At 43.2% G+C, this 27,302-nt stretch overlaps 1 protein-coding gene across 1 annotated transcript in view; it reads right to left on the bottom strand.

Moving 5' to 3' along the window:
- Positions 1-26,715, bottom strand: part of negr1 (neuronal growth regulator 1) — a 130,389-nt gene extending 103,674 nt beyond the window's left edge. Inside the window, exon 1 of the mRNA XM_056603777.1 lies at positions 26,044-26,715. Within this exon, the coding sequence (XP_056459752.1) occupies positions 26,044-26,213 (170 nt within the window). The 5' untranslated portion in view covers positions 26,214-26,715. The remainder of the gene's footprint in view (positions 1-26,043) is intronic.
- Between the last annotated feature and the right edge of the window lie 587 nt (positions 26,716-27,302).

Here is a 27,302-nt window from a genome sequence, read left to right as displayed (position 1 = left end):
CATTTGAATCTCAAATCAGCTGGAAAAAAACAGCGAATCAGCATGAAAACGATATTTTTCCGGGATTAATTTGAATAATAATGTGCAGGGGGCATCGGCTGTTGTCGATGAACTCAAGCGTGTGTAGGCCTCCTTTTTGAGACAAGCCTTTGTCTTGTTGTACTTTCTTTCGTTTTCAGAAAATAGACTTTTGCTATATCTCAGCCCCAATTTCACACACACAATGATACGCATTCAGCATTTTGGACATCCATTTTAAAAACGATCCCGTGAAGTAGAAAATAAGGTTGAGCTCATCCTATGAGGAGAGCACTGACCTGCACAATACAGAAAATGTAGTCCTTCCTTACACACAGTTTCATTCAGTAAACATTACAAAGTTCCAGCAACACTAGCACTAAGCATGGTCCATTGAAATGACTATTTGTGAATACATGTACATGCCAATAAATGCAATTCAATATGTACATCTGTGAATTTAAGATAAGGTAATTTAAGTATAAATAAGGAGTTTGACATCTTGTCCAAGGAGGGCGATAAGAAACTTGGGTCGGGAGTCAAACACCCTAGCATGCCTTGTTCTCCCCACTGTAAAGCAGGAAACTTCTTCACATTCATCAAAACCCCAACCACTCATCAACATTGTGCAACATTGCAAACTACCACTAACACATCCTCTAACTCAATTACCTTCCAGCCATGTCGATCACCATTCTTCTCTCTAATGCAATTGCTAAAGTAGGGTACAATCCAAAACCCGGTCAGGATCAGGAGTGGGTGGGGGGGGATGGGTGTTGAGTCGTTTTGACTTGTGGAGCAATTACCGTTCATCATCATGGACCCATTAGTCTTAGCGTTGGCACCGCTCCAAAAAAGCACCATATTGCTTTTTATGTTTGGCATACACGCCATTGCTGAACTGTTATCTACAGCCGATTACATCACAGGGCGTTGATCCTTGCTCCCCCCCCCCCCAATAATGCGCAGGCAGCCCGGCTGGGGTGAAGTGGTGGAGAAAGAGCAGAGGAAGGATCCCATGTTGTCTAACTGCACGGGTTCATTAAGCCTATGGAAATTGCCAGAGCATCTGGGAGATCTGGCTGGGTACCGGCAAGCACGAGACAATAACGGTGAGCCATAAAACACCCAGCAGAGAGAATCCATCTCTTTTCCAATCGCTAGCTAGCGCCCTATTCTGCCTGCTCATTACCCGAGTTTCCCGGCATTGATTTAAATAAGGCTCTAGTGAATTAACTAAATAAATAAAGAACAATACAACACAACACAGTTATTTGCGCACCCTGCGGAAAACACACAACGGAAACAACAACACCTCCTTGATCTTCAAGCAATCTCGCTTAGACAAGGGGGGCCGAACAGGTTAGCAGTTGTTAGGGTGTTTTAATCAAACCCCACTGTCCGTAGCTTACTCCTAGGCATCCTTGATCAAGATGCCAAACCCCTACCTCCTTAATGAACTGTTTACAAAATTCACTGTAAGCTGCTTTGGAGAAAGCTCTCTCGCTAAATGACCAAACAGTAATGGGTAGGCCTCAATAAAATAAACCGGACCAACATAGTAAGGTAAGGCTGAATACAAATTTGAGATAACAAAAACATTAAGAAGATTGTGGCAGAGATGGCTTGCACTTTTTCCCACTGATAAACAGGATTGAGGTCACAATGCATTAGCCTTTACATTCACTTTATTAAGTCTGCAAACCAAAAGAGGCTTCACTTGCTCAGTTTTGCCCACACTGTGTAATTGCAGCTAGGGGTTAAAATGGCTGATAAGAAGTTAGGAGTTAAGCTCCTGAATTGAAGTGTTAAGGAATAGCAGCCCTGTAAATAAAGACGTATAGGGCCTGTGCCCATGTGTGAGTTCCCTCCTTATCAGTTTATGAAACATGCAATTAGTTGAGCTTGGCCGGGGGGTTTACTGAATAAGGCTATTAAATAGAACACAGTTAAATAGAAAAGCACCCGAGGGCAACTTAAATGGGTTTTCCATTGACATTCAGTTCACTTGATGGAGGAGAAAGCCTTCGTCCCGGCTTTTTAAATCAGACCCTGGCCCACCTTGAGATGGAGAAGATGCATTTACATGACAAGTAGCCATTATCATACCCAGTGTAAAAATGCATCCCCAGCAGCAAACCTGAAGTTTTGTTCCGCTATTATGTAAAGATGAACATCGCCTGCGTCCCTGGTCAATGTCCTTGGGAGAGGAACATCCAAGAGAAGCGACACACTAGTGCTATTCCAGATAAACACTCAAGGAGATAAACAAACGGTTGAGAGGCTACAGATAGAGCACCAGTTAAACACAAACTATTTTTAAACTGCAGCCACCGAGGTGATGAAAGAAACTACCCTGCTATCCTCTCTTCCAAGGCCTGACTTTGTAAATTGGCCAAGTCGTCCACAAACACATACCGTGTGTGCGCGCGTTTTTGTGAGTGTGTTTGCGTAAATGCGTGCAGGCTTGTGTGTGTGCGTGCAGGCTTGTGTGTGAGTGTTTTGGATGCATTTGAATATTGACGGTGTTGATGAAGTGGAGATCATATATATATGATAACAAATAACAAACTGGCAGGGATTTTATCTCCCCTCTTGCCAGCTTAACTCTTTAAAAAAAACGACAGGCGGGCGAAAATTGATCTGCAGCCGAGCGAGTCCTCTTACCATAATCCTTGGATCCCCCAAAGTCATCGCCCCAAAGACTCTTTTCCACCAAGGGCAAATCGGTTGATAAGATGATGTGAAGACAAGACAGGTTAACCCTCTCAATGTATTCTCGTACATTAGTTTGTCTCTTGGGCGTACAGCAGGCGAACGCCGTTTCATTCACCGACGCATTTTCTGATCCTTGAGAATCACGACACAGGTTGCGATGGATTCGTACAATACGAAGTGGATCCCTTTGTGTTAAGGTGGACCGATACTAGTGAGACTAGCCACGGATTCACCGCTCTCGATCATTTGCGTGAATGTACTTCACCCATGGGGGGGGGTTTCCTGAGTGTATACCACAGACCCTCTTTCAGCGCTCGAAAAACAGTCGAGAGGAAGTAAGCCATCACAGGCCGCATCCGACGGCGACGCCCGACACTGCAATTGTAGTGATCAGAAAACGGTCGGGAGGAAGTGAGCGATTGCAGACCCCCACCAGCCCCCCATTCATCCCAGTGTCTCTGTTGGAAAAGCTCCAACACTGGACTCATTGTATGACAATGAGGCCACTATTACCATGTTTTGGGTGATTCAAGGATTTTACTCAACACAAAAAAAAAACTCCCCGACCCCCCGACAAAAAAAAAAAAACATACAATCGATCCATTCTTAGCATGCTACACACACAGCATAAAAAACAACAACTCCTTTTGATCACGGCGCCACAGTTTCGAACGGCAGACGTCGAAGTGACACTCATCATTATTCTCTCACTTCAAAGACCCCCAGCCAGACGACGGCCACGAGGTCCGAGACAAAGGCCGGTTCTGTGTTTGACATTTGATATGAGTGATGGGGCGGAGGCAAAGGAGTCCTGCACTGTCTCGCGCCCGGTCTCCGGGCGGCTTGTCGCCCCTCGCCACCGCCGTCAAGGCATGGTGGCCAGTGACCTTGACGAGAAGATAGGACGGCCGCCTCTACCCAGAAGGCGAGAGATCCTGATAACCATGTCATCCATCATGGTGCCGCTGAACCAAAAACGTGGAGAATGAACCTTGGATGGAGAGTCTCCACGCGCACATGCACACACGCACACACAGACAGGCCGACACACTCCTGCCCTCACATACATGCACAAACACACACACACACACGTTCTCTACCCGTTCCCTTTCTCTAACCCTCGTACTCGAATTCTCCCACACATAAACACACACAGACACACACACACACACTCATACACAAACACCCTCTCTCTTCTTTTCTCTCGCTCTTTCTCTCTCTCGTACACAACACCCGCTCCTTCAAAGGCAGACAAACACTCACACACGAAGCAGAACAGCCTTTTCCCAGTAAAGGAAACGGCAGAACGTTCATTTTTGTCAGCGATTAATGATGTATGGAGCTCAATAGTGTTGTGGTAGAATTGGCGGTCAGTCAATTTGCTGTTCCCACTTTTGCTCTCTCGAACACACACAAACAGGAAAATAATGACACAAAAAACGCAACACACACTCACACACTGCAACGTGCATGTGTGTTTACCGTATAGCTCCTTTTCACAGAGCTCTTTGGTCAGGAGCCCTGAAAGATTGTGAGCAGCTTAAGCGTATCACCCCTGGTCAGAGAGGACCTCAATTCCCCGTCGGTACACACCAAGAAGAGGGAGCCAGGATCCTCCTCTTCCTCCTTCCCCCAGCAAACATGGCCCTTTCATGGCCGCCAGCTAACAGACAAAGTTATTACCAGCTACATGTTCTCCTGCTCCAGGCACCACCAAGGTCTCTTCCCCCTGGACTCTCTCTGACTCTCTCTCTCTCTCTCTCTCTCTCTCTCTCTCTCTCTCTCTCTCTCTCTCTCTCTCTCTCTCTCTCTCTCTCTCTCTCTCTCTCTCTCTCTCTCTCTCTCTCTCTCCTCTCTCTCTCTCTCTCTCTCCTCTCTCTCTCTCTCTCTCTCTCTCTCTCTCTCTCTCTCTCTCTCTCTCTCTCTCTCTCTCTCTCTCTCTCTCTCTCTCAGAGGAACGATGTGCTTCTGGTGTTAGGTATGATGGGTAAACATGGCCAGCCCCCCCCCCCCCCACCTCCTGCTGAATCTCTCATTGTATTTATTTTTTTGCCTTGCCCGAGGGTGTGAGAATCTCATACTGGTGATTCACGGTACCAGCAGGGAAACCGAGAGTCTTGAGGATAGAAGACAGAGAAAGTGATTTGATTCAGTAAATATGGATGACGGGTTGATGTGGGTTGAGGAGGGTATGGAGGTTGACCACCATATCACGCCTTTTCCCCAATGTTATACTTTACGGTGCTCAAAGTGACCGATTTGAACACTGACACATTTGGAAAAGGTTGAATCATGCCCATGAATCCAAATGCGTTTTCTGTGCTAACAAAATTCACGCCAATCCCAACCCCCTTGTCTCGCCACTCTCTGCGAGCCCGGCTTCTATTCTATCCCATAATAATGTATTATATCTCCCTCCGGGAAGATTATCTTAAAGCATTTCCCACATTGGACGCTTCCTACTGTAGAGCAGAGGGCATAAAATGAACAAAAGCTGAGGAAAATATAACTGGAATCTCATTTGAGTGATAGAATGTGGTGTCTTTTGTGGGCCCGGAGAATTGGTACAATACCTTAAAGATAACAGAAACATTACAGAGAATGGCTTCATTATTTCGGACTCTGAATGAAATAAGCTTTTATTAGCTGATGCCAACGCAGTTAAGGCCCATGAAAGAGTAATTAGCAGAGGACGTGCGTAAATGAGAGACATTTTCGCCGATGATGAACAGACATTACCATTATATGCTCAGTTCCGTGCCAGGTCCCTACTTTTTCATTTTTTTTGTTGGCTGCTGAACAGAATATCCAAATGTATGTGGTACATTGTCTAAATTACAATGTATCTGGCTGTAAATGCCAAACGGGGCAGGGAACAGGCGTGTACTGATGACGCGTATAGACGTTCATGGTAAATGGTTTGACTTGTCTGAGGGGGGGGAGGGGAACTATGTCAGAAGTCACCACAATTGACGCAAATGTTGAGGATAATGACAGCATTCATGGGGACACGCCACCCAGATAGGGAAGAGAAACAAAATCTTCAATGTTGGTGCTATGCTTTCTTGGCAATTCCGATGTTCGTTGTGTCGGAAAGACGGAAAGGCGGCTCAATGGGTCAAATGGCTAGCGCGCTAACCATGTAGGAAAACCGCTTTGACCCAGCATACCAGCTGAGGTCCTGTGCTGCATTTCATTCCCGCTCTTCTCCAACCCGCTTTCCTTTCTCTCCACATTGTCCTGTCCATTAGGCCCAAAAAGCAATAAATACCTGAACAAAAAAAAGTACCTCAAACCCCCAACCAAACATTTCAAGCAACTGTAAAGAAAGAACAAGGAAGTCAAAGCTAAATGGCGCATATTTGAATCTCCGTTTTCTAAAATCGGTTACATGGGGGCTCTCCACCTTGCCAACTTGGATTTCGCCAATGTGGGATGGCTTCACAGATGCCGAGACTGATCCACAGTGTTAGCTGACACTTAACCCTATTCCTGCTCATTACCACAAGCCCAAGCCACTCCGGGCCTGCCACCAACGTCATGAAGACATTCTACCATACGTGTTGAGAGACGGTCGGCTTGTATCGTCCGGTGTGTTGCCTCTGGATCAACTGTTTCCTCTTGTTCTGTGCCAAAGGGCCTTCCTGTCACCATCATCATATACTTGTGCAAGTTCACAAAGTTGTATTCTATCAGGGACTTCCCTATGGAGCCGGCCATGTAAGATGAACCTTGTTATTATCTCCCTCTCTCTCCCTCTCCCTCTCACTCTAGCTCTCTCTCTAGCTCTCTCTCTAGCTCTCTCTCTAGGCCTCTCTCTAGGCCTCTCTCTAGGCCTCTCCGAGGAAACAATGAGCATTATTCACCCTAATGGGGCAACAGTTTAAGAGGCCCTTAAGGCAAACTGGTATTTAAAACAATATGGTGATGAATGAATGAAACAAAGCTTTAGAATGATCACAGGGTAGGGTTGGGCGATAAAACTATAACAAAAATGATCGCATTATAAATATCTTGGATATAAATATAGGCTCAATTCGATAAGGTTTGAGAGCATTATTTTCCGTGGTTTGCGTAAGCATAGAGCATGGACTGAAAGCATTTTCTGTTTTGCCAAAGTTTACCCCAGTTACCATCTCTTGGTAACTGGGTAACTGTCCCTTTCTGGCACGTGCAAATAGATATGTACAACTCAGGGCCTACCCACTGTTACTAGTGCATAGTAGAAGTGTGTATTTATATATATTATGTTGTATATTTGTGTGTATATACCCATGTATACTATATATATATATATATATATATATATATATATATATATATATATATATATACTATATATATATGCACATTTTGTGTTGATTGTCTACACTAGTGGAAACTGTCAGTGTATTACTATAATGTTTTGTTGATCTGGCAAAACGTATCACAATTCTCATTCTGAGACTTGAGAATGAAAGAATATTATATGCTACAAAATGCATGTCATGTAGTCATCAACTTATTCATATTTTACAATGCAAGTAAATGGGATAGCCTAATATTTTTTGCATATAAATGTGAATGAAAGAACATTGGCCTTGTTGTATCTGAACAGAAACGAAAATTGTGGCATTCACTTTTAACACCATTTTTCTTTCTAATTTCATATTCATTTCACTTAGGACCAAAAAATCCCTTTAACTTGACATGTAAACTAATATATATATATATATATTTTTTTTTTTTTTTTTCAGAGGTTTATATTATCTCTGTCCAGTCCAGTTTAAAGGGTATTTTAAGGCTGGATGTGATAATTATCAACTGCAACATATATTTAATGATATAAAAATTCTGCCCATGTCCCCAGCCCTATATAAAAACCCTATCAGGCTAATTGCTTAAAATAATAAGTCAGTTATTATAGGCCAAGTGTGATTGACATCACACTTGGCGGGTAGCTGGCTGAGGACCCAGGGTAGTGCAGTGTCGAGTGTGGAGTTGTTTGGATGAGTGGTTCTCGAGGAAGCAGGGATACCAGGAGGCCAAGCGAGGGGGCCGCTCAGAACACACAGGGTTCTAACATTTTGAACGGGCGCTGCAGTAGTTATGCAAAATTCCTCATCTAATTGCTGTCAACAATTTTCTTACTTGAAGCACTAATTTATGCTGTTTAAGGTGCCTTTCATGTAACTGCCAATACACAGTAGCCCCATTTTAACACACACACACACACACACACAGGCTGACACAAGCACACAAACTCACACTCACGCGCGCCTCTGAGCGTTTTTTATTTCTTCAAACAAGAAGTCATCTGAACGGAGCATATTCATTCATTCAGGCTGCCAACCAGATGACGTTTCCATTCAAATTCTTGCTAACCGCTTTTCTTAACAAACTTAGAAGTGGGCTTAAATGGCCTTGAATGGAAAACATTCTCAGACGAATGTGTATTTGTGAGAGGATTTACATTTAAAAAACACATAATGCGCTCCCTTAAATCTTATGCCTCTCCTGTAGCCTCTTGCTGTCATTCCTGTACTTGGCAGGAAAAACGCGCGCGAGAGCGAGAGAGAGCGAGAGCGAGAGCGAGAGCGAGACATAGGTTCCATCAACCTGTTTCAATGCAGATTCTTAATTTGTGTGGAAAATTACAAAAAAAAGTGTAGAATTTGGTGCATCAATAAAAAGGCCTCAATACAACTAAGTGCAATAGAAACAGATTCAGTGAATAAATGCGAAAGACGATAACAGCAATCACGTCGGAATGGTACCAAAGCTACCACTTCCGCTGTTAAACAAGTTGTTAAAAACTAAATTATGAGGTTAACTCTCCGTCAAGTTTTGGTTTATTTCGTTTGGGGTTTGACTGGCGCGCACTTTTCATTTTCTAATCTCTTTCTGCCCTCCTCTTCTGCAGTGGTGTACCGGCAGCTGACCGCAGGGCTAACGTCACATACTGCTTACCTCCATGAACCCGCCCGTAATACATCACACACACCGCATACGTCCGCGTGTTTCTATACATTTTGTACAGTGAGGGACAGAAAGCGAGGGCGGGGTGGAACAGAGTAACGGACCGTGTGCAGAGCCGGACTGATGATTGATGACACGCCTCCTCCGGCCCACACATGCCCTGCTGACGCACCCTCACATAGCTTCACTTTTCACCACTAATTGGGCAACCCTGCAACACTCTCGCCTTTCAAGTGCCTGTGGGGTCCGGGGTCCTCACAAACCCACCAACTCCTGTGTGTGTGTGTGTGTGTGTGTGTGTGTGTGTGTGTGTGTGTGTGTGTGTGTGTGTGTGTGTGTGTGTGTGTGTGTGTGTGTGTGTGTGTGTGTGTGTGTGTGTGTTTGTGTGTGCCTGCGCGCATACGTCTCTGCCAGCTTACGTCTGCATGTGTGCACACGGTGTGTGTGTGTGTGTGTGTGTGTGTGTGTGTGTGTGTGTGTGTGTGTGTGTGTGTGTGTGTGTGTGTGTGTGTGTGTGTGTGTGTGTGTGTGTGTGTGTGTGTGTGTTGCGTGTGCGCTCGCTTGCGCGCATTACCTCGGCGGGTTGTGATGGAGCGTCGCTGCGGGGGCCCCCGCGGCGCTGGTGACTCCGTGTTGTTGCCCATTTGCCAGACAAGGTGCAAGACGGCCAACGACACTCATAAATATTGAGAGAGGAGCCCAACGCTGCTGCTGCCCCCCTCCCCCCCCCCCCATCCACCTCTCCACCCCTCCACCCCTCCGCCTCCAACAGCTGCTCTAACTTTCATGCGGTTCCTCCCCGTGACTCGACCACGGCAGTGAGATACCCTTTTTAAGGAGAGTGTGGAGGCCCGCATCACGAACACCACCAAGCCCAAGGCGTCTGGCTGAAAAGAAAATGAAACTATGACACAGCAGACGCACCCATCGCTCCGACCTGCCGCGTCGGCCAAAACGGGTCCCCTGTGTTGTTTGTTGTTGCTCCTGACTTTATCAAGGGTGACCCATGGTGTGTGTGTGTGTGTGTGTGTGTGCGGTACTCTGTATGAAGATGGATATTAACCGGGCGCCATTTAGATTAAGTGCCTCGCTCAAGGACACATCTGCGGCGTCCCCCCCCCCCCCTTCCCCCCCCTCCCCCATACCTGAATTTGAACCGACAACCTCCAAATCATTAATCCGTTTAGGGCCCTGGGAAGGTTACCGCGCCACCAACAGAGACCCCATGGCCCGAGGCTTTTAAACGCAGCAGAGTGTGCAGCCACAGTTCTCGGTATATCACAGACCAACGCTAATGCTAAATACGGGTGCCATATGGTTGGAAAGACTTAGCAACGGTGTTGTTGTTGTGTGTGTGTGTGTGTGTGTGTGTGTGTGTGTGTGTGTGTGTGTGTGTGTGTGTGTGTGTGTGTGTGTGTGTGTGTGTGTGTGTGTGTGTGTGTGTGTGTGTGTGTGTGGTGTATTTCCAGCAAAGGACAAACGGTAATTTCTAGGGGTTGGGGGAAATGACCACAGGGCGTCGAGGCATGACGACATCAGTGTAACTGGCGGGCGGCCGAGATCATCATGATCGTGTCCAATAATCTAAAATCTAAAAAACGCAATAAACACTGAACGACAACTGTTGTTGTTGCCGATTCTATGTGCATAATGTGACCCCAATCCCTCCTTCGGGAAAATAAATATTAAAGTGTATCACTGCTTGGGGACAGGAGGGACAAAAGAACAGTTTCCACCTCCTCAGAGATGTCCACTCTATCACCAACACCGCTCTGTAATCGTTTCTTTATTGCGGTTTCTGTTTTATAAATATACCCCTTTCCCTCTGTATTATAACCAGCCTCTTTTTCTACCTGGCCCTTTTGTTTCTCTCCTTTATTCACCTGCTTTTAATGTGGCTCCCTGTTTCATCTACCCCAGTAATTCGTCGCGTTGAGGTGTCTCCGGGCTCCCAGACTGCATAATTAGGACGTGTCACATTCTCGGAGAGCGCAAACGCAACACCGGGGAGGGAGGGAGAGAGAGAGAGAGAGAGAGAGAGAGAGAGAGAGAGAGAGAGAGAGAGAGAGAGAGAGAGAGAGAGAGAGAGAGAGAGAGAGAGAGAGAGAGAGAGAGAGAGAGAGAGAGAGAGAGAGAGAGAGAGAGAGAGAGAGAGAGAGAGAGAGAGGGAGGGAGGGAGGGAGGGAGAGGGAGAGGGAGAGGGAGAGGGAGAGAGAGAGAGAGAGAGAGAGAGAGAGAGAGGCTCCGGCGTGTCACATCACTGTATACATCGAGTAGGAGGCCGCTCGCGTTCCCCCGGCCCCTTTGAACCGATTCTCTTCCTGACTCTTATCGCTCGGCTTAAAGCGTCTGAAACATCTGACGGCGACCGGGGGGGGGGGGGGGGGGGGGGGGGAAGTGAAGTGCGGGGAAAGGGCGAGGCTCCTTTCTGTTCTGACACCGACCCATTCGGTCGTGGATGAGCCGTTTGCAGAGCCATGTAAGCTTACAGAGTGAATTATATCGCTGTCTGTTTTTAATCACTACAAAAGGAAAAGCCTGCATGTATAATTTATGACGCTTCACACGGTATCCTCTTTGTTAATAGCGGAGCATGGAGGCTGAGGAAAAACAAGTGGGATTATTGAAATGAGAAAAGAAGAAAATTGCGAAATAGTCTCGGCGAAGTCGCAGCGAAGGCACGACAAGAAAAAGGCACATGCGAGGTGATCACAGTCAATTAAAATAAAATGTGGAAGGATTGGCAAGTGTCCATTTGAGGTTCTCCAACCACGCTCGCACACAGAATGTTTCCCTGCTGTCGATTTTAACCGCGAACGGGATTATCATGTTCTATTCTGGGAATCCAATATGCACGTTTTGCTTTGCGTTTTGTTTCGGGCTTCTACAGTTAATCAGGTTTGCTAAAGCCAACGCGGAACTCGTGTTCACTGATTGTTCCTTTGGCCTTAGAGACACCGTTAACGCTGCTTTATCCTTTACCTTGGACACGATTGTAATAAGAGCCGGTGCTGGTGCCCACAGACAGAGTCGTGTTTTCTTCAGATTGGAAAGTTAGTCTTGATTACAAGCTGGAACATTCTGACCGGAAGTGGAATTTGTATATAGAAGGGCTATTCTGTGGGTTGCTGCTAAGAATGGGTACTGAGCACATATTGTTGGTGAGGGTGTGTGTGTCTGTGTCTGTGTGTGTGTGTGATAGTTCATTCAATGAACCATATTAAGATATCATTGCTGCTCTCCCTTTTAAAGGATTTGTACAGAATTACCTTCAAGCGATGGTATTTGAATCCTTGTTCAGAGATGAAAAACAAACCGATTTAACATTAAAAATAGTGTTTTGCCTTAATGGAACTTCTCTGTTGCCTGGTGATGACAGCCATTCAGCATTGAGTTGTACTGACCGATCCCCATTACTTACTGACCAAAGTAATGGCCAATGACGTGGGTGTGACATTTTTTGTGAAAAAACGCACAGCAGCCTCATGCTATAAGGTATGACAGGGCCTGGACAAAACACACTGTAACGCTACGGTTGAAAAGCATCATAGCATAGTATCCTAATTAATCTGGGTATAAAACAGTAGCTACAGCGTGTAATTAAATCTGAGGCGATGGTTACTTGTACCGCTTTAAAAGCTCTTTCACATTTCCCAGAATGAAGACAGAAATCCCATGAGCTCAACTGCCAAGCAACGAAAGCCAACATAAACTATATAGCGCTTATACTCATGATCAAGCAATAAACAAACAAGGGCTGAGGGTTTATACAGCAGATGTGCGTGCCTCAATACAAGCAGTGTTGCTGTTTAATTAGCGTTGCTTGCCCACATGAGTACCTCCAAGCGTTTGCCAAACGTGTGTTCCTTTGAACAGGTGATCTTTCTACTAACATACATAGACTATACATATTTAGAAGACCTGTTCTGAAACCTGATAATATGAGTGCCACTTTTTGTGATAATGTTTACATACAATCTTAACAACCCTTTAGTAGGAGTGAGTAATCTATGTTATATCTTATCATGGTAATTGACTCAAAAGTGGCATTGTCTTGAGCACTTACCATTCCAACGGATTTGTTATATTACAATACAATGCAATGACATAATCATATTAAAAAATGGTGAGGATCATGGTTTATTCATGGCTCAGTAAACAATTGTTTTGAAACATTCAAATGTTTTTTACATGAAGTAATCTGGATAAAAATCGATAACACAAGGGTTAACTTGAACGCAGATGCCTGCTGAAATAATCCTCAGTAAATATGCTCACCATACGTTCTTCATAAAATGTTCCCTTTTCGCAAAAATTACAGATAATTAATGTATTCTATTCCTCCTACATTTTAATGAACCCCAGACCCTCATTCTTTTATCAGAGTTTATTCAAAAGCTATATAAACTCGAGAGACCTATTCTTGAGACCAACATAGAGCGTATCTATTTTTCGTTTTTCATCTTAATAGTGTCAGGGAAGCTCCAGTATCATTATTAATGCCAGCCATCCTTTTCTCCCAGACAAAACTAGATTGCAACTTATCCCAGACCATGCACTTTCATTCACACAACTCAACCATTCCTGGCGTGTGTAGAGAAAGTCAAAGAAAAGTCGAATTTTGAGTTGAATCCCAAATTCCTCCAGCAAACAATGCCTCATTTTGCTGTCCTCTGTTCTCGACAGGGTAGGAAATAGCTCGAGTCCTAATCCAACTGACCTTTTCGGCAATCAGTGGCTAGTATGATATCCTTTTGCATTAATGTCGGATCTACCATTCATTTCACTGAAACCCACACCCCGTTTGTATTGTGATGCCTCCGTAATCACATTTAGTGCCGCGTTATAGCATCGACTTCCTACATTCTCTGGGCTAAACCAGCCGGTGAATCTGACCGTTTTTCAATGTGAAGCCCCGACTGTGCCGGCCATTGTTGGCTTGGCGGTAGGTCGGTGAAAAGTCTCATTAGCATGGTGCCAGATTCTGCACATTTTCAATGGCCCCGAGATGGCTTCGAGAACAAGAGGGCCCGAGAAGACTTGATGTCTAATCTTTGAAAGATTCAAAATCAAATCAAAGTAGCACTCACGTTGGAGACCCGGGACTGGGGGCATTGTGTTGAAATCAAAGACGTAGCCCGGTTCTGTCGTTGGCGGTTGGGAAGTGCTGGACAATTGTTTTTACATCTGAAGTGAGGCAGACTGGCTGGCAAAGAGGTTTTACAGTGCAGAAAATTAAGTTGTGCTGTGGCCCCTGACTTTGGCCAAAAAAGGCGACACGATTAAGTATGTGCAAAAGCGTGCTCTTAAGGAGTCATAGATTCATTTTTCAGGACGTAATCCTATTTTATCATTAAAGTATTTTCGATAGGAGTAATTATAAAATGTAACTTCTAATATTATAATAATCATCAATCAAACCATCATTTAAAAGGCAAGACATTATTTTTATGCAATGGATGATTGTTGGTTCCGTTTTGGGGATCCAAATTTGGCCTATCATCTACAAACCAGTCTTGCGGTGCAGGATAAGAGCCAGTTTTGTTTTCCGAGTTAGGCCCTGCTTGGCCCGCAACACCACGTTCAAGGAGGAAGAGGATGTGGTGGCAAGCCCTGCGGCGGCTCTATAAGAGCGGGATTAGCTCACCCCATCAATGATCGTCCTGTTTTATCTCATTGCTTTGGCCCAGTTGTCTAGAGGACTTCAGTCTCATCTTCAGAGCCATGTCTGTGGTTATTGATGGTTTGATAAGGAGCGATATGGGACACTAAGCTGTTGTTAATTTGTTTTTCAAACAGTCACTCATCGATCGGGCAATGCTTTTCATCAAGTGCAATGACTATTGAATATGACGGCGGAGAAAGCGTCCGCAGTGATTACTCTGGAAAGAACACGCAACTATTAGGTGATAAAAATGTTTTCAGAAAAGTTGACAGAGTACTGCTGGTCTGAAGCAAAAAAAAAGAAAAGCCTACACAACAAGGTTGACTGACGAAGAGGGCAGAAAGACAAGTAGAGCTTTGCCGAAGTTGAATTATGAATATCAAACTAGAAGGAACCTAAAATTAGAATCCTAATGACCAGCTGTCTCGAAGATCAGTTGATGAATTTGCTGCCGAATATTAGTGCCAATTTACATGAAACAGGTTTCTTATGGTGAATGTTCGGGAGGCCATTCAGCAAGCTACATGGGACTGAATTTATCGTGTCTTCACTAATGGGACCAATTTTTATTTTAGGATCTGTTTATGCTTTACATCAATTCAATGAATCATTAATACGTAGACTGATTTCTCCACTCAAGTAATGAAGCGCTTGGCTATTAGTTTCTTTAGACTAGATTCAGTGTATATATCGATAAATATTTTTTGCATGTAATGAAAACAGAATGACCGTTTATGGCGTACTTTTTCAGATGACATGCTATAATGTTCAAGGTGATTGATGACATTGTTGGGGCTTTCCCAAATACCTCCCTGATACAAAAGACAACTCCAGATGTACTCGTTTGAAGTAGTAAACGTTGATAAAGAATTGAGCCATCTGTGCAAAACATTAAAGAAGTGAAATGACACCACAATCGTGGATTTTAATGAAAGACAATGTTCACCATTTGTTATGGAGTTGTTGTTATTATTAGAGACACGATTATGCATGTATTGAGTTGAACAAGATCACAATAGGTATTTATACTTGTGAATCCAAATAATTGAGGAACTTGTTAATCCTCATTCAGCACTGGAAATAGGTTATTTATAATGTCACCGTTGTTTCAGCTCGATTTAGTTTACACAACGAAACAGCTGTTGAAGGTTAATTCCTAAGCCATGGAAACATAGAAACAAATAAATTATAAAAACTCCATATGCAAGTAAGTTTGAAACATTATGAAAGTCAACGCACTACGGTGAACATGGTGATCTCTGTGCATGAGTTGGTATGATTCTGTCTCCGGTGTAGTGCAGGTTGTTGTCCCTGTTTTAATGTAAGGGTATCATAGATTGTATTTGGTGTATCTAGAAGAGTAACATGCTATGAATAGTTTTAGCTATGCTATAACTAACTTGTATCCATTTTTCAATTCTTAAACTGGTCACAATTCTAAATGGATTAATGCAATGTTGGTTATAAAATATAGATACCTTAATATCAAATTCCCTTCCAGACTTCTTGACTGACATATCACATATCGATGATGAATTTTATTTACCTTTTTAAGCGTAACGTCTTTTTGTGAGACGTAAAATAAATCAGTAACCAGTCACAGAAATACAACAGACCATCTGCTACGGATAAAACATCAGAGAGAAAAAATAATACAACGTCTCGTCTGCCTTTGTTTGATAGCATTTGAAACATAAAAGTAATATATGATATCTCATCTGCCTTCGTTTAATCAAAGAAATTACAGAATGAAGCAGTGGTTGTTTGCTATCCAATTGAAATGGCCTTGTCTTCCTTGGAGACACACACAGCACGGTTCCTCCAGAATTCGAGCAGAGAGAGACAAAGACATGGAGGAAGAGAGAGAGAGCGAGAGCGAGAGCGAGAGCGAGAGCGAGAGCGAGAGAGGTTATAACCGGACGTGAGGTGGAGGTACCGCCAGCCTGTTAGCTCTGGACCACCGGGAGTGTGTGTGTGTGTGTGAGAGACTTTGAATGGGTTGTTTTATCCCTTGTACCAGGTTGTCTGAGACCTTCAGGTGGAGGACAGAAGGAATAGGTCGTACTCTATTTACTTTCAGACGTCTTCTATGGTGTTCCAGCACCTTCTTCCTAAATATTTTCTCTGTAAACGAGCCATAACATTTTAGTTGTTGGCTCCAAAGGGTACAAACAGCTGAGCTGATCATAAAAAAAAAATCATAAAAAACGTTGACAACACACGTTGACAACACTGTCCTGTATTGTAACTGATGTAACTGAAAGAATATTATGCATGTGTTTATAGTGAAAATATATACTCAACAAAAAATGCTTGTGTTTTTTAAACTGCGACGGACCGCTTATTCTTTATGAGTTACAATATAGGCTGACCACGACGACAACGACGACAACATCTGGTCGAATGTTGGCAAATAAAGTGAGCCCTCTTTCCCTGTAGCCCAAAGCATAATCTGTAATGTTCTGTATTGTGTTCAGCAGAAGGCTGCGTGTCAACATGTTTCAATGTTATCCTCATATTCCTAACAGGATAAATGCAATGTCTACCTGTGGTCACTTCAAAAGCTCACATAAAGAGGCTGAAGCATATTGCTACGCCACCCCCATCATTTCCCAAAGGAAACCTGTGATGTCTTTCTTCCCCGCTGCCAACTTGCTCATGTATGCTCTTGGTTCCCTAGGGAACATGTCGTACACGTACGATGGATTAGGCATACATGTGATGAATAAACCCAAGCAAACCTATACAACCATGCTAAAAAGAGGTAGTATTTATCTTCCTTTTTCTTCACAGATTGATCAAAGACTCTCTTGGGAATCAATTTGGCCGGTACACTGTGATGAAACCCTGTGAATCAAGTGTAACCATGTCAACATTGTTTGTTGATATTATTCACTGGAGAAGCTGGACATTTTTTGATGAAAGTCGCTATAATCATGAATCATCTGACTTCTATCACTCTTGACCTTATGCTCATGTTTCATAATTAAATTATAGGGTTGGCATTAGGGGTGACCTCGAATCTTTGACCATTCACATTTCATCAAAGATTCAAAGACATTGATTTGATGTCGTCCTTAATAGTTGAATTGTCGTGTCAGAAAAATGTTCTCGTGTAACAGTGTTCCATTGGAAGGATGGGCTGCTATTGGAGTGATACCACGGCATTGCTTTGCTTAACTCATGAAACATATTCATTTCAATTGCACTTGAGCAATGCTGAAGTTTATTATAAATAATAAAGGCTATCATGTGTGAGCCTGCAAAGAATGTTGCTCTCTCATTATTATACACGGCTGAAATTCGGCATAGAAAGATCTGAACAATGTGAAAGGCATAAAAGCTAGGTACCGTGTTCATAGTCCCTGGTGATGATGAGCTTATTAGGAAAATGGGTTTAAAAAATGCCACATGGTACCCATTGAGTCTACCTTTAAGGGGTTCACACCAGGAAAGGCATTTCCATTTAGACTTCACCAACGCACTCTATCACCTTAGTGCTAATATAAATATATTAACAGTTAGAAATACCAAATCACTTGCTGGAAAAGTAACAATGTATTGGATTGAACAAATTAGGAGGCTAGATACACCTCAGCCATTTGTAGAATGGCTCACAGCAGGCATATTTGAGTACCCAGAAGCTAAGCATATCCAGAAAATAGAGACAGAACCCAGTTAACTATTGGGTTTAGCATCCACCAAGCATCCACCTTCAAACACCTAGTTACAATGTGACATTTGTCAGAACTGCGGCAGGAATATTAGTATTTATTTTTACGAAAGCCAACTCCTGTTCACTTTGAAGTGATTCTGCAAAAGGTAAGTGTACTTCAACATATCCATTAGACTACAGCTGATAATAAGCCTTTGATTTCACCAGTGAGTTAGTGGTGTTCCAGAGACGGTAGGGGGAAACGAGGGGAGGGCCGGACACGACGCAGCTATGTGCTCCAAAGATAAGTTATCCCCATTCCAAGGCCCATTGTCCCTTTTTTTTAATATGACGATTAAAACAACCTTTGCTATTGAAACCGCCAGCAAAGAGTGCTTGAAGTCATTCGTTATTTTCAATTGAAATACCAAGCTCGCAACATGTCAAGCGAAATGGATAAAAAAGAGATTTGGACTGATCAGGATTCCCACCTAGTGGCAGTAGAAAAGAAAAGGAAAAAAAGATCCATGAAAGGCTTTTGACACTAGACATCCATGTTAAGAGCTTCAAGTGGATGCTGTGGTGTGGTGGAGCATGTTGACTCCAAGGGTGGAGGACTACGTGGAGAGACTGTTATCCTTTTGCCTGTGTCCTAGGCTAGCATGGGGAGCCTGAATTGGTAATACTCTACCTTGTAACCTTTTCTTTTTCACAAGTTCATAAATAGTAATGAGCAGGTGTTGTAAAATGGACACCAATTTCAATAATATGAGAAATGCTCTACTTTAACCAAGCAGAAGTAGAATAAAGGCCACATTAAATGGCAAGGACATCCGCTATATCCGCAGTCCTTGGGAAATGCTTACTTAAGGTAACAGCTCTCGCTTAAGGTAACTATACCGAAAAAGACTTTTGGAATTATGTTTAAAGGCCGTGTTGCAGGGCTAATTTTCAAACGAATTTGTGCAATTTGCTTGCTGGTTGTTACAATGATGCCTAACAACTGTTGTTGGATATCACAAAACGGAATGTAATACGAAAAAGTAGGTACTATATTAGCGGTTTGCGATTGATTCTCATTTCCCTCAGAATGCATTGCATGACGTAACGTTGGGGAGACACGGACCAAAGCCGCATTGAGACCCTTGAGAGTAGAGACAAGATAAGAGATAATAAGAAATTGTTCAGCAGATTATACAGATACATGGATAAATACATAGATAGATATAGTTAGTATATGCTAGAAGTGAACCTCCTAAGAACCAGGCAATTTGATTGGTTCACTACCTCGGGATATTGGGCAATATCCCATGATTGAGATATCAAACTCAGGATATTGTTTTCATCGCAAAAAGTCTGCTAATAAAACAAACCGCCTGTCAAAAAGTGTTATCTTCTTTATTTTTGGAGTGTTCACGTGTAGTATACTAAAACAATTATTCACCTCAGGCTCCGTGAATAGTGGAGAATAGCCCCCGAGACCGGAGTTGGACGAATGTGCTTTGTGTATGTGTTCAATGTGCATCTGTCTGATCGTATGTGGGGTAGATTAATGGTTAAATAATGTCACACCACGATCGGTCATACTTGCAGGCACTCATTTGGAAGTGCACTAATTGCGTGTCCGATAGGCTACCTGGCATTTATTCAGTTGATTGCTCTTCTAAGTGCGCCAGATTGGTGCCAATTATTGTCGTGTTTGCATTGTAATGCACAACTTTGCCTCCCCTTGTTATAAATCAACGTGCATCCAAACAACTTTAGCCAATGCAGCCTCCTATGTCAGTGTTGCTTTACAATACTATAGCATATCGGATTATTAAAAGCGTTTAATTAGGGATTATCTGGGGGGGATTTCACAGGTGGGACTGGCAAATTAGCCCATAGCTAGCTTTATGCCTTCTATTTCTAGATCTTCTGACTAAGTTTACCGGTACTTATCTGAACGACATTATCGCTGTCACTAGATTTAAAGAAAACGTTGACTTTCACTCTGTGCTAATCACTGACAGTAAAAATAAATAAAAGTGTAGTTATTTTATGCACTGCTGTTCATTGACTAGCTACAGAGCTCGTTGCTGCGTTGCTCCTCTGACCATGCATTTAATTGGCTTTGACGGTTCTTGGCAATTCCTCATTCGCCCTCTCACGTCTGACCGGGTTCGAAATGATACGGCTGTGGGCCATCATACATGTTACTTGTGGTTCTTGCCACCTCTTTGATGCCAATGTTATTACTACCCAAAAATGACAAAAAATGGACTTTAACACTAGTTTGAAGACATTTTATGAATGATATATTGTGTGCTTTATGTACCCATTAATCAAAACTTCCGGTTAACCTGAAACACGGCCTTCAATGGAAGAGAGATGACAGCGAGGAAGAACCTTAAAAAGAAATGAGTTTCGGTGGGATTAAACAAATGGAAAAAATAAAAATACAAACACACGCCCAGCATTGCCCCGACAGGCCCATTGAACCTGCAACGAAGGGTCGCTTGGAGGAGGACGCCGGTGATTAATTAGTAGCGACAGATTCAGGTGTGCCCTGAGGTGCGTCATGCGAGATAAACCCTGGATTGTTGCATTATGGCAGCTGTTTTGACGAGTTCAGAGAAGCCACTATTTGCTATCATCCCAAAAAACAAGGTCTTGTGGAGTGCACCGTATACACACACACACACTCACCTCATACAGCAACTGAACGTGGCCTAATTAAAAACATGCTGAAGAAGCAGAAAATAAACAGGATGTTCCCCAGCCATGACTCTGCTTATGGCCTGAGTATGAGAGATAAAATTCATTCTTTAAAAATTGCACTCTCCGGAAACTTTCAAGACTGACTTAATATTATTTTATGCTTAGCATAGTATCTTTGCGGAGGTGGGAATAGTCAGACATGAGGCTGGAAAGAGCCGTCTGAAGCAGGCTGTGACGCACTGACGCCTATGGCAAATGTCAAGACCTTTCCAGGGAGCCGTAATAACAACACGTTTTTTAAATGATACATTACATGTTTTTCCAGCCACAATGAATCAAAAAATAAATAAATAACCGGTGTGACACAATTCTGTTGAGCCAGAAAAGATTTTCATCAACTGGTCGCCTGTTGTTGACACCAGGCAATGATGTTACATTTATACGAATACCAGAGTTTGAGAGTAGTGACAGGTCAATTTTGCACCATTACAGAGAAGAAAGCCTCCAGCATGGCACATTATTTCATAGCTAAGGGCCAACTGTCAAACTAGATATAAAGAAATAAGATTTGATCATCTTATTTGTGCCGTGTTCCTGTGAGCTTCATCAGCCTTTCAAGTGAAGCTTAAGTGTCCTCCACCTTTTGTTTTTTTCACTTAACATCGCTTTACGTTATTTTTCTTCACAGAAGCTGGGAACAACGGCGGCGTGGTGGTTAAAGGCTTGGTTAAAGTGGGGAAATTGGGAAACGAAAGCCATCACTGTGCTTGACGAATGGCACCCAAGTGGGTTAAGCCACGACGCTACAGAAAACAAACATGATACGCTTTATATTTTAAATCAAGGCTGAAATTACAGTTGGGTAACCTTGTACTGTTGCTGTTTGTGAAAGCGGCTGACATCGATACCTGGCGCTTTCGCTTGGAAAGCACGGAGGGGGGGGGGGGGGGGGTTCCGCTCATTTGGCTGTCCGTCTGCCTAGAATGTTGGTCATTTACTGGTGATGAGTCAAGTTTGTCAGACTGAAACAAATGACAAAGCTCTGCAGAGCGGGGGAGGGAAGAAGAGCATAGGGCTGCAGAAAATACACAAATACACAAGAATTGCATTCTTTCCAACAGTGGTGCACTTGTTTAGACTACGACAGGAGCTAGAAACCACAAATGGTTCAAAATATAAAGGGATGTGCTGCTAAACCTATATGTGAAAGGGCGGAGCATTTAGATAGAAATGCAGACCAGAGGCCATTCCTTTGTCTACGAAAGCTGAAACAATAAACCAAAAGGAGGGCAGCATTAAGAATTCGAAAAGGTATGAAAATCATTATTGTGTGACAAAGTGGACGTGTCTGTGAGGGGATAATCCAAGAATGTGCTTCTTGTCAGTATTTTAAAAACATTTTTTTTATCTAATCAGCTTTGGAATCACAGCAAAAATTGCCTTTTTATAGTCTTAGGATTTGACAGAGTGTCTTGAGAGCCACTTCCCAGGTTTTTTTCTGTCTGCAATTTCAAAAGGAAATTGTAAATGGCTGAGCACTTAGGACTAATGCCTGGTTCCCAAAACCAAAATTATCTCTCTGTAGGATAAGGATTGGTTTAATAGGGATTTGAAGGAAATAAGTGCCGGCCAACATATATTAGCGGTACTATTTCAGCTGTAATAATAATAATAAGAATAATACTAAACCACATTCAAATGTAAGACTTGCAAAATCAGCTAAAAACACCTTTCAACTTCCAGTCAAGGGAAAGAATAACCAATGTAGAGGGGAGATGTACTCATACCTGCCACATGAAATAAACAGACTATCCTATTGTTGAGTTGCCAATTAATTAGGCTCATAGGTGCTGCTAGGAATCGAGTCTTCCTTGAAATGAACAACACAATTTGGTATTCACTGTCGCCCCCCTGAGACCTAATGCAATTAAAAACTTAAACCGTAATAATCCCATTTATGCAATTAAGAAAGGGCAAGGTTGATTTAATTCACCTTATTTCCTGGAAGGAAGTGCAGTGCAGGTCTACTTTTCAAGTTGAATATTTTCAATTATTCAGATATTATCAAACCAAATCCATTGAATAAAAAATGTACTCAATGAGTGAGTGAGAGAAAGAAAGAACTAAAGGAAAGTGAGCTGTGATTGACCAGGGCGCTGAGCCAATCAACAAGGCAGGGGGTGATGGCTGTTAAGTGTGTGTGTGCCAGCTTAGAGGGCTATAGGCATGTTATATAGCAGTCTCTAGGGACCATGTATCCTTGGTCAAAGCAGAAGTGGCTTATCAAATATATGTGCAAAAAAATAGAGTCACTACTACAATTGTGACCACATGAATGGCTATGGGATAGATGGATTGCCCTGCCATTTGAAAAGTCATGGTTTTATTGTGTTTGGCTGCTCATTTATATTGATTCACATTCAATTTTGTTGCACCATAATGATTGAATGCAGCTTTTTTTTTTTGCGCAATTCCAGGCCAAACAAACAAACAAACAAGCTTGTTTCTGGTTGTTGTTCAGCTTTCACAGGTATTGAGGTGTTTTAAAGCGGCAGTAGGTAAGATTTAGGGCTGCACCATATGAGGGAAACATGACATTGACTGATCAACACCCCCTCCAAAATGGTACAGCCAGACACTCTGCAAGGAATGGGACGAAAATAAGGTTGTTATCACTAACAGAGTTCCTATTTTATTGAACATGTCGCATTGAATGCACTGATTAATGTACCAACAATGAAATACAAATAAAGGGAAACCATACAACTGTTATTATACAAAGATTGAAAAATTACGGCAATTTGATTACAAAAAAACTGTTCCCACTGTGTACACTGATAAATAATAGAGCAGCAGGGAAGCGAACAATATATAGTGTCATTATGCATTGTTTAGAAATACATTTCCAGAAAACAGCCGTATAACTTCACAGCGACAATAGCACCGTCATGCACGAGTAAAAAACCACGCATCGCTGTTCAGGAGCTTTTGAGCAATGTTTTAATTTTCTTTTGATTTTATTAATGTTTCCTCACTCTCTGTCCCCTCCCTCCCTATGCATCTTCGCCATTGAGAAGTGTTGCATTTCACACACCTGATTGACAGGTAAGATGAATTCCCTGAATCAATCACAGAAGAGATGCCTTGATTGGTCAGAAATTATCAGTTTCTAAATCTAAAGTGGCAGGCGCATTCAACTCGCAATGGATATTCGACAGGGCATTTCACTCAGTAATAGCTGAAAGATGACTTCGGCATTTCTACGTAAGTACACTCAAATAATAGCCGTTAATCCTACCTAGAGCTCCTTTAAAGACCCCACTCTAGCCAACATTTGAGGTCCCATGTGTCCATCTTAAAGTAAGCCTTACACATACATAATTACCAATTATGCCAATTAATTAACATGACAGAGTTTATTTGTATTATTTTACAAAGGCATTTATATATATATATATATATATATATATATATATATATATATATATATATATATATATAGCATTTTTTCCAGGGCCAAGGCACTATTTTACATAAAGGCCCCTTGCAATCATTGCACAGCGCTGCTGATTAGCCTTGACAACCTTGCAAAGAAACAAAAAGAGCAACAAATAGAATTCCCCATTTGCCTCCTGTTCCTCAACCGTTGGCTGCCAGCACCACCGACCAAGACATGACCAGGCTGGGAGCGTATTTGTCCATACATTGGAGGAAACACTTGTTTGTTGGGCTGGTTCACCCAGACAGAGATAACCTGTGGCCTCATTGAGGCAGGGAGCTTGAGGCCTAGGCAGTCCCCCTGTTCTCAGCCAACCCAGATTGACAACCGGGGAATTAGATGCTACAGGGAGGCGCCGGCCTCAAAAGGGATGCAGGAGAGACTCTGAGAGGAAAGCCCTTTGGCACAAATGAAATATAGCTCAAAATAATTATAACAAGCTCTTGTAGGCTGTTGCTAAGGTAATTCTGAGATGAGGGCCATTACTACACTCAATGCCATACTGTCTGTGTAGCCTGCAGATCTGCAATAATGCACAGATAGCAGAAAGGCAAGAGAGATATGTTTCAGTATTCAGAATGTCATCCATGTCCCAGTATGCCTAAAACTGTTGAAAGCAAGAGGATTTATATTCAATTAGGGCACCCAATGTAATACTAACGCAGCTTTTCCTCAAAAGAGGTTGTCTTTCTTCATTTCTTCTGACAGCTAAGCAAATTATGTAAAACACAAAAATAACAAATCTTATCCCGAATCAAGAACGGAAGCCCTATCTAATCACCAACCAATGCCTCCTTAATCCCAACATAATACCAATGCCTTTCAACAGAGAATGTAGTCTTGAAGAATCATGAAACCAAAAAAGGAAAACATAAAAGGGTTGGCAATTGTGCAAATAGCGCTTGGCCAAGTCCAACTTTAAGTAAATCGTGTGACAAAATGTAGGGTTTTAATCCCTGGTTCACTTCTAAAGTATAAATTCCCCAAATGCAGTCGTCCGTTCATTCGATTGAATCGATCAGCCACTCCTAAACCACTCCTAATATATGTTTTCCATCCACCATCCCCATCGCGGGCCACAGAGGCAGATAGACGGCAGTATGCAAATCCCTCCCTGCGTGATGGAGGATGGAACGACTGCGATGCGGGAGCTGGTTCAGTGACGGGGGTAGAGAGAGAGAGCCTCAGCAGCTCCTCCTGCGATGCACGGTGTGCACTTATTCTGAAAAGTTCAACAAATAGAAGTGGTACGGCCCTATTAGGGATATCGGGGTTAGTCTATAAACCCTTCGATCAGGGCTACAGTATCCACAGTATCTGTACCACGACGTGGAATGTGAGATATATTCTGCAACAACGGAACCCAAATCCTATCCATCTTGTCATTGCACTTTGCATTTTATTGAATATGCCTTTCTCTATGGGGACGAATCTTGTAAAACTTGAGAGTTCAGTGGGATGTGCTGTCCTATCGCCTACGTTAACCTATAGGATGGAAAGTGCGTTGCAAAGTGCAGCTGCACCGATGTGTCGCCTCCACGGACCCGGGGAGGGGAGCGGATCGGAGGGAAAACAAGTGCAGCGATGTGTGGCTGTTGTGCAGATCGCAGGCGTGAAGCGCTCCACCGCTCACCGAAGTGCGTACCAAAGTGAGATACAACGACAAAGACCGCTGTTTTGAGTGACGTGGCGGGGTGATTTGACTCACTTTGCTTGCTAAACATCACAACACAACTGCGTGCACGACAACACACGTCTTGGAAGCGAACTGAACTGAGGGAGAGGGGGAGAAAATCGCGTTGAAAGTTGAATCGCCTAGTATCGCCTTACCTCAATATCGCCGTGTCGCCTTGTCTGCTCACCACACTTTCCACCGAGGAATAGTCCACCGTTTGTCCAGCGGGCAAGCAGGAAGGGAGAAAGCAGCACACACTGAGCAGGATCGCGGTGAGCCACTGACCGGAGACGCACGCATCCTGCACCGCCAACATGATGTCCATCACAGAACTGCTGCACCCAAGTCTCCCCAAGTGTTGTTCTCAATAAAAACCTGCACGCAAAACCCTGGTCGTCAAATCTGTTGTTTTTTTTATCTTGTTTTTACTCCGTAAGAAAAACGATGGGTTGGTGGTGGTGGTGGCGGCGGTGCTGCTATAGTTTCCCGGGTTTGTTTGGTTCCTACGTCAGCCCACGGAGCGAGGGGAAGTGCAGGCTGCTCTCCAGTGGCGCGCACACCATCTAGTGAGGAGGAGACGCTGTGTAAAATGGGAGCAGACCTAGAAGCAGACAACCCCCAGGCGCTGATCCTGTTGCCATGCGGCCGTTTCCCGGGCAACCCGTTCCCAGTGGCTTCTGATGAAGCCGTTTGAGCGGCTGTAGGTAATGATGATACAACATACGCGACCTATGAGAAATTAATGGCGTTCATTTGAGAGACATCACCGCCCCCCCCGTATTCCTGTGCAAGGAAATTTACATCCGGAACGTGGAAGTGGATGTTGGATGCCGTAGGTCGAGTGTTTTTTTTTCTTCAAAGTTATGTCACCCTTTTTTCTTTTTTTTTTGCAAATGCTGTATATTTCGAGGATGAAAGCGCTGCAAGCGCAGATGAGCAGAAGCGAAACTTCACAAGAAGCACAATAGATATTTTTTTTAAGTGGACTGCGAGAGCTGCCATCCCCCTCCCCCCTTCGTTGTCATCGTCCCATTCAGAGCCCAAAGGCCTGTCCCCCTAGCACAGGGGTTAGGACAGCCGTAACCATGGAAATGACACACATTAATGTGAGGTGACATGTTAATATTTAGTTAATCCCACTTGATCTTTGTCAAAGACGCATGTCTTGCTCTATCTCATTACCATAGCGTCGGTCGTGTTTACCAAGATAAGTAGGGAACGGAACATCACCATTTTATTAAAATCATAAGAAAACATTATGAATGCAGTACAAAAATTATGGAAATCATCTCGAAGCTGCTAACAAAACACCTTAGGTTGTTTTGTTGTTTTTCTCCTGCTTGCTTTGTTTCAGTAAATTCTTGACAGTTGACAGTCTTCGCTGTGACAGACTCTCATCATTTCAGAACATATA

The sequence above is a fragment of the Gadus chalcogrammus genome, chromosome 12 (genome assembly GCF_026213295.1).
Source record: "Gadus chalcogrammus isolate NIFS_2021 chromosome 12, NIFS_Gcha_1.0, whole genome shotgun sequence".
Classification (NCBI taxonomy): domain Eukaryota; kingdom Metazoa; phylum Chordata; class Actinopteri; order Gadiformes; family Gadidae; genus Gadus; species Gadus chalcogrammus.
This window is presented reverse-complemented; position numbering and strand designations above follow the sequence as displayed.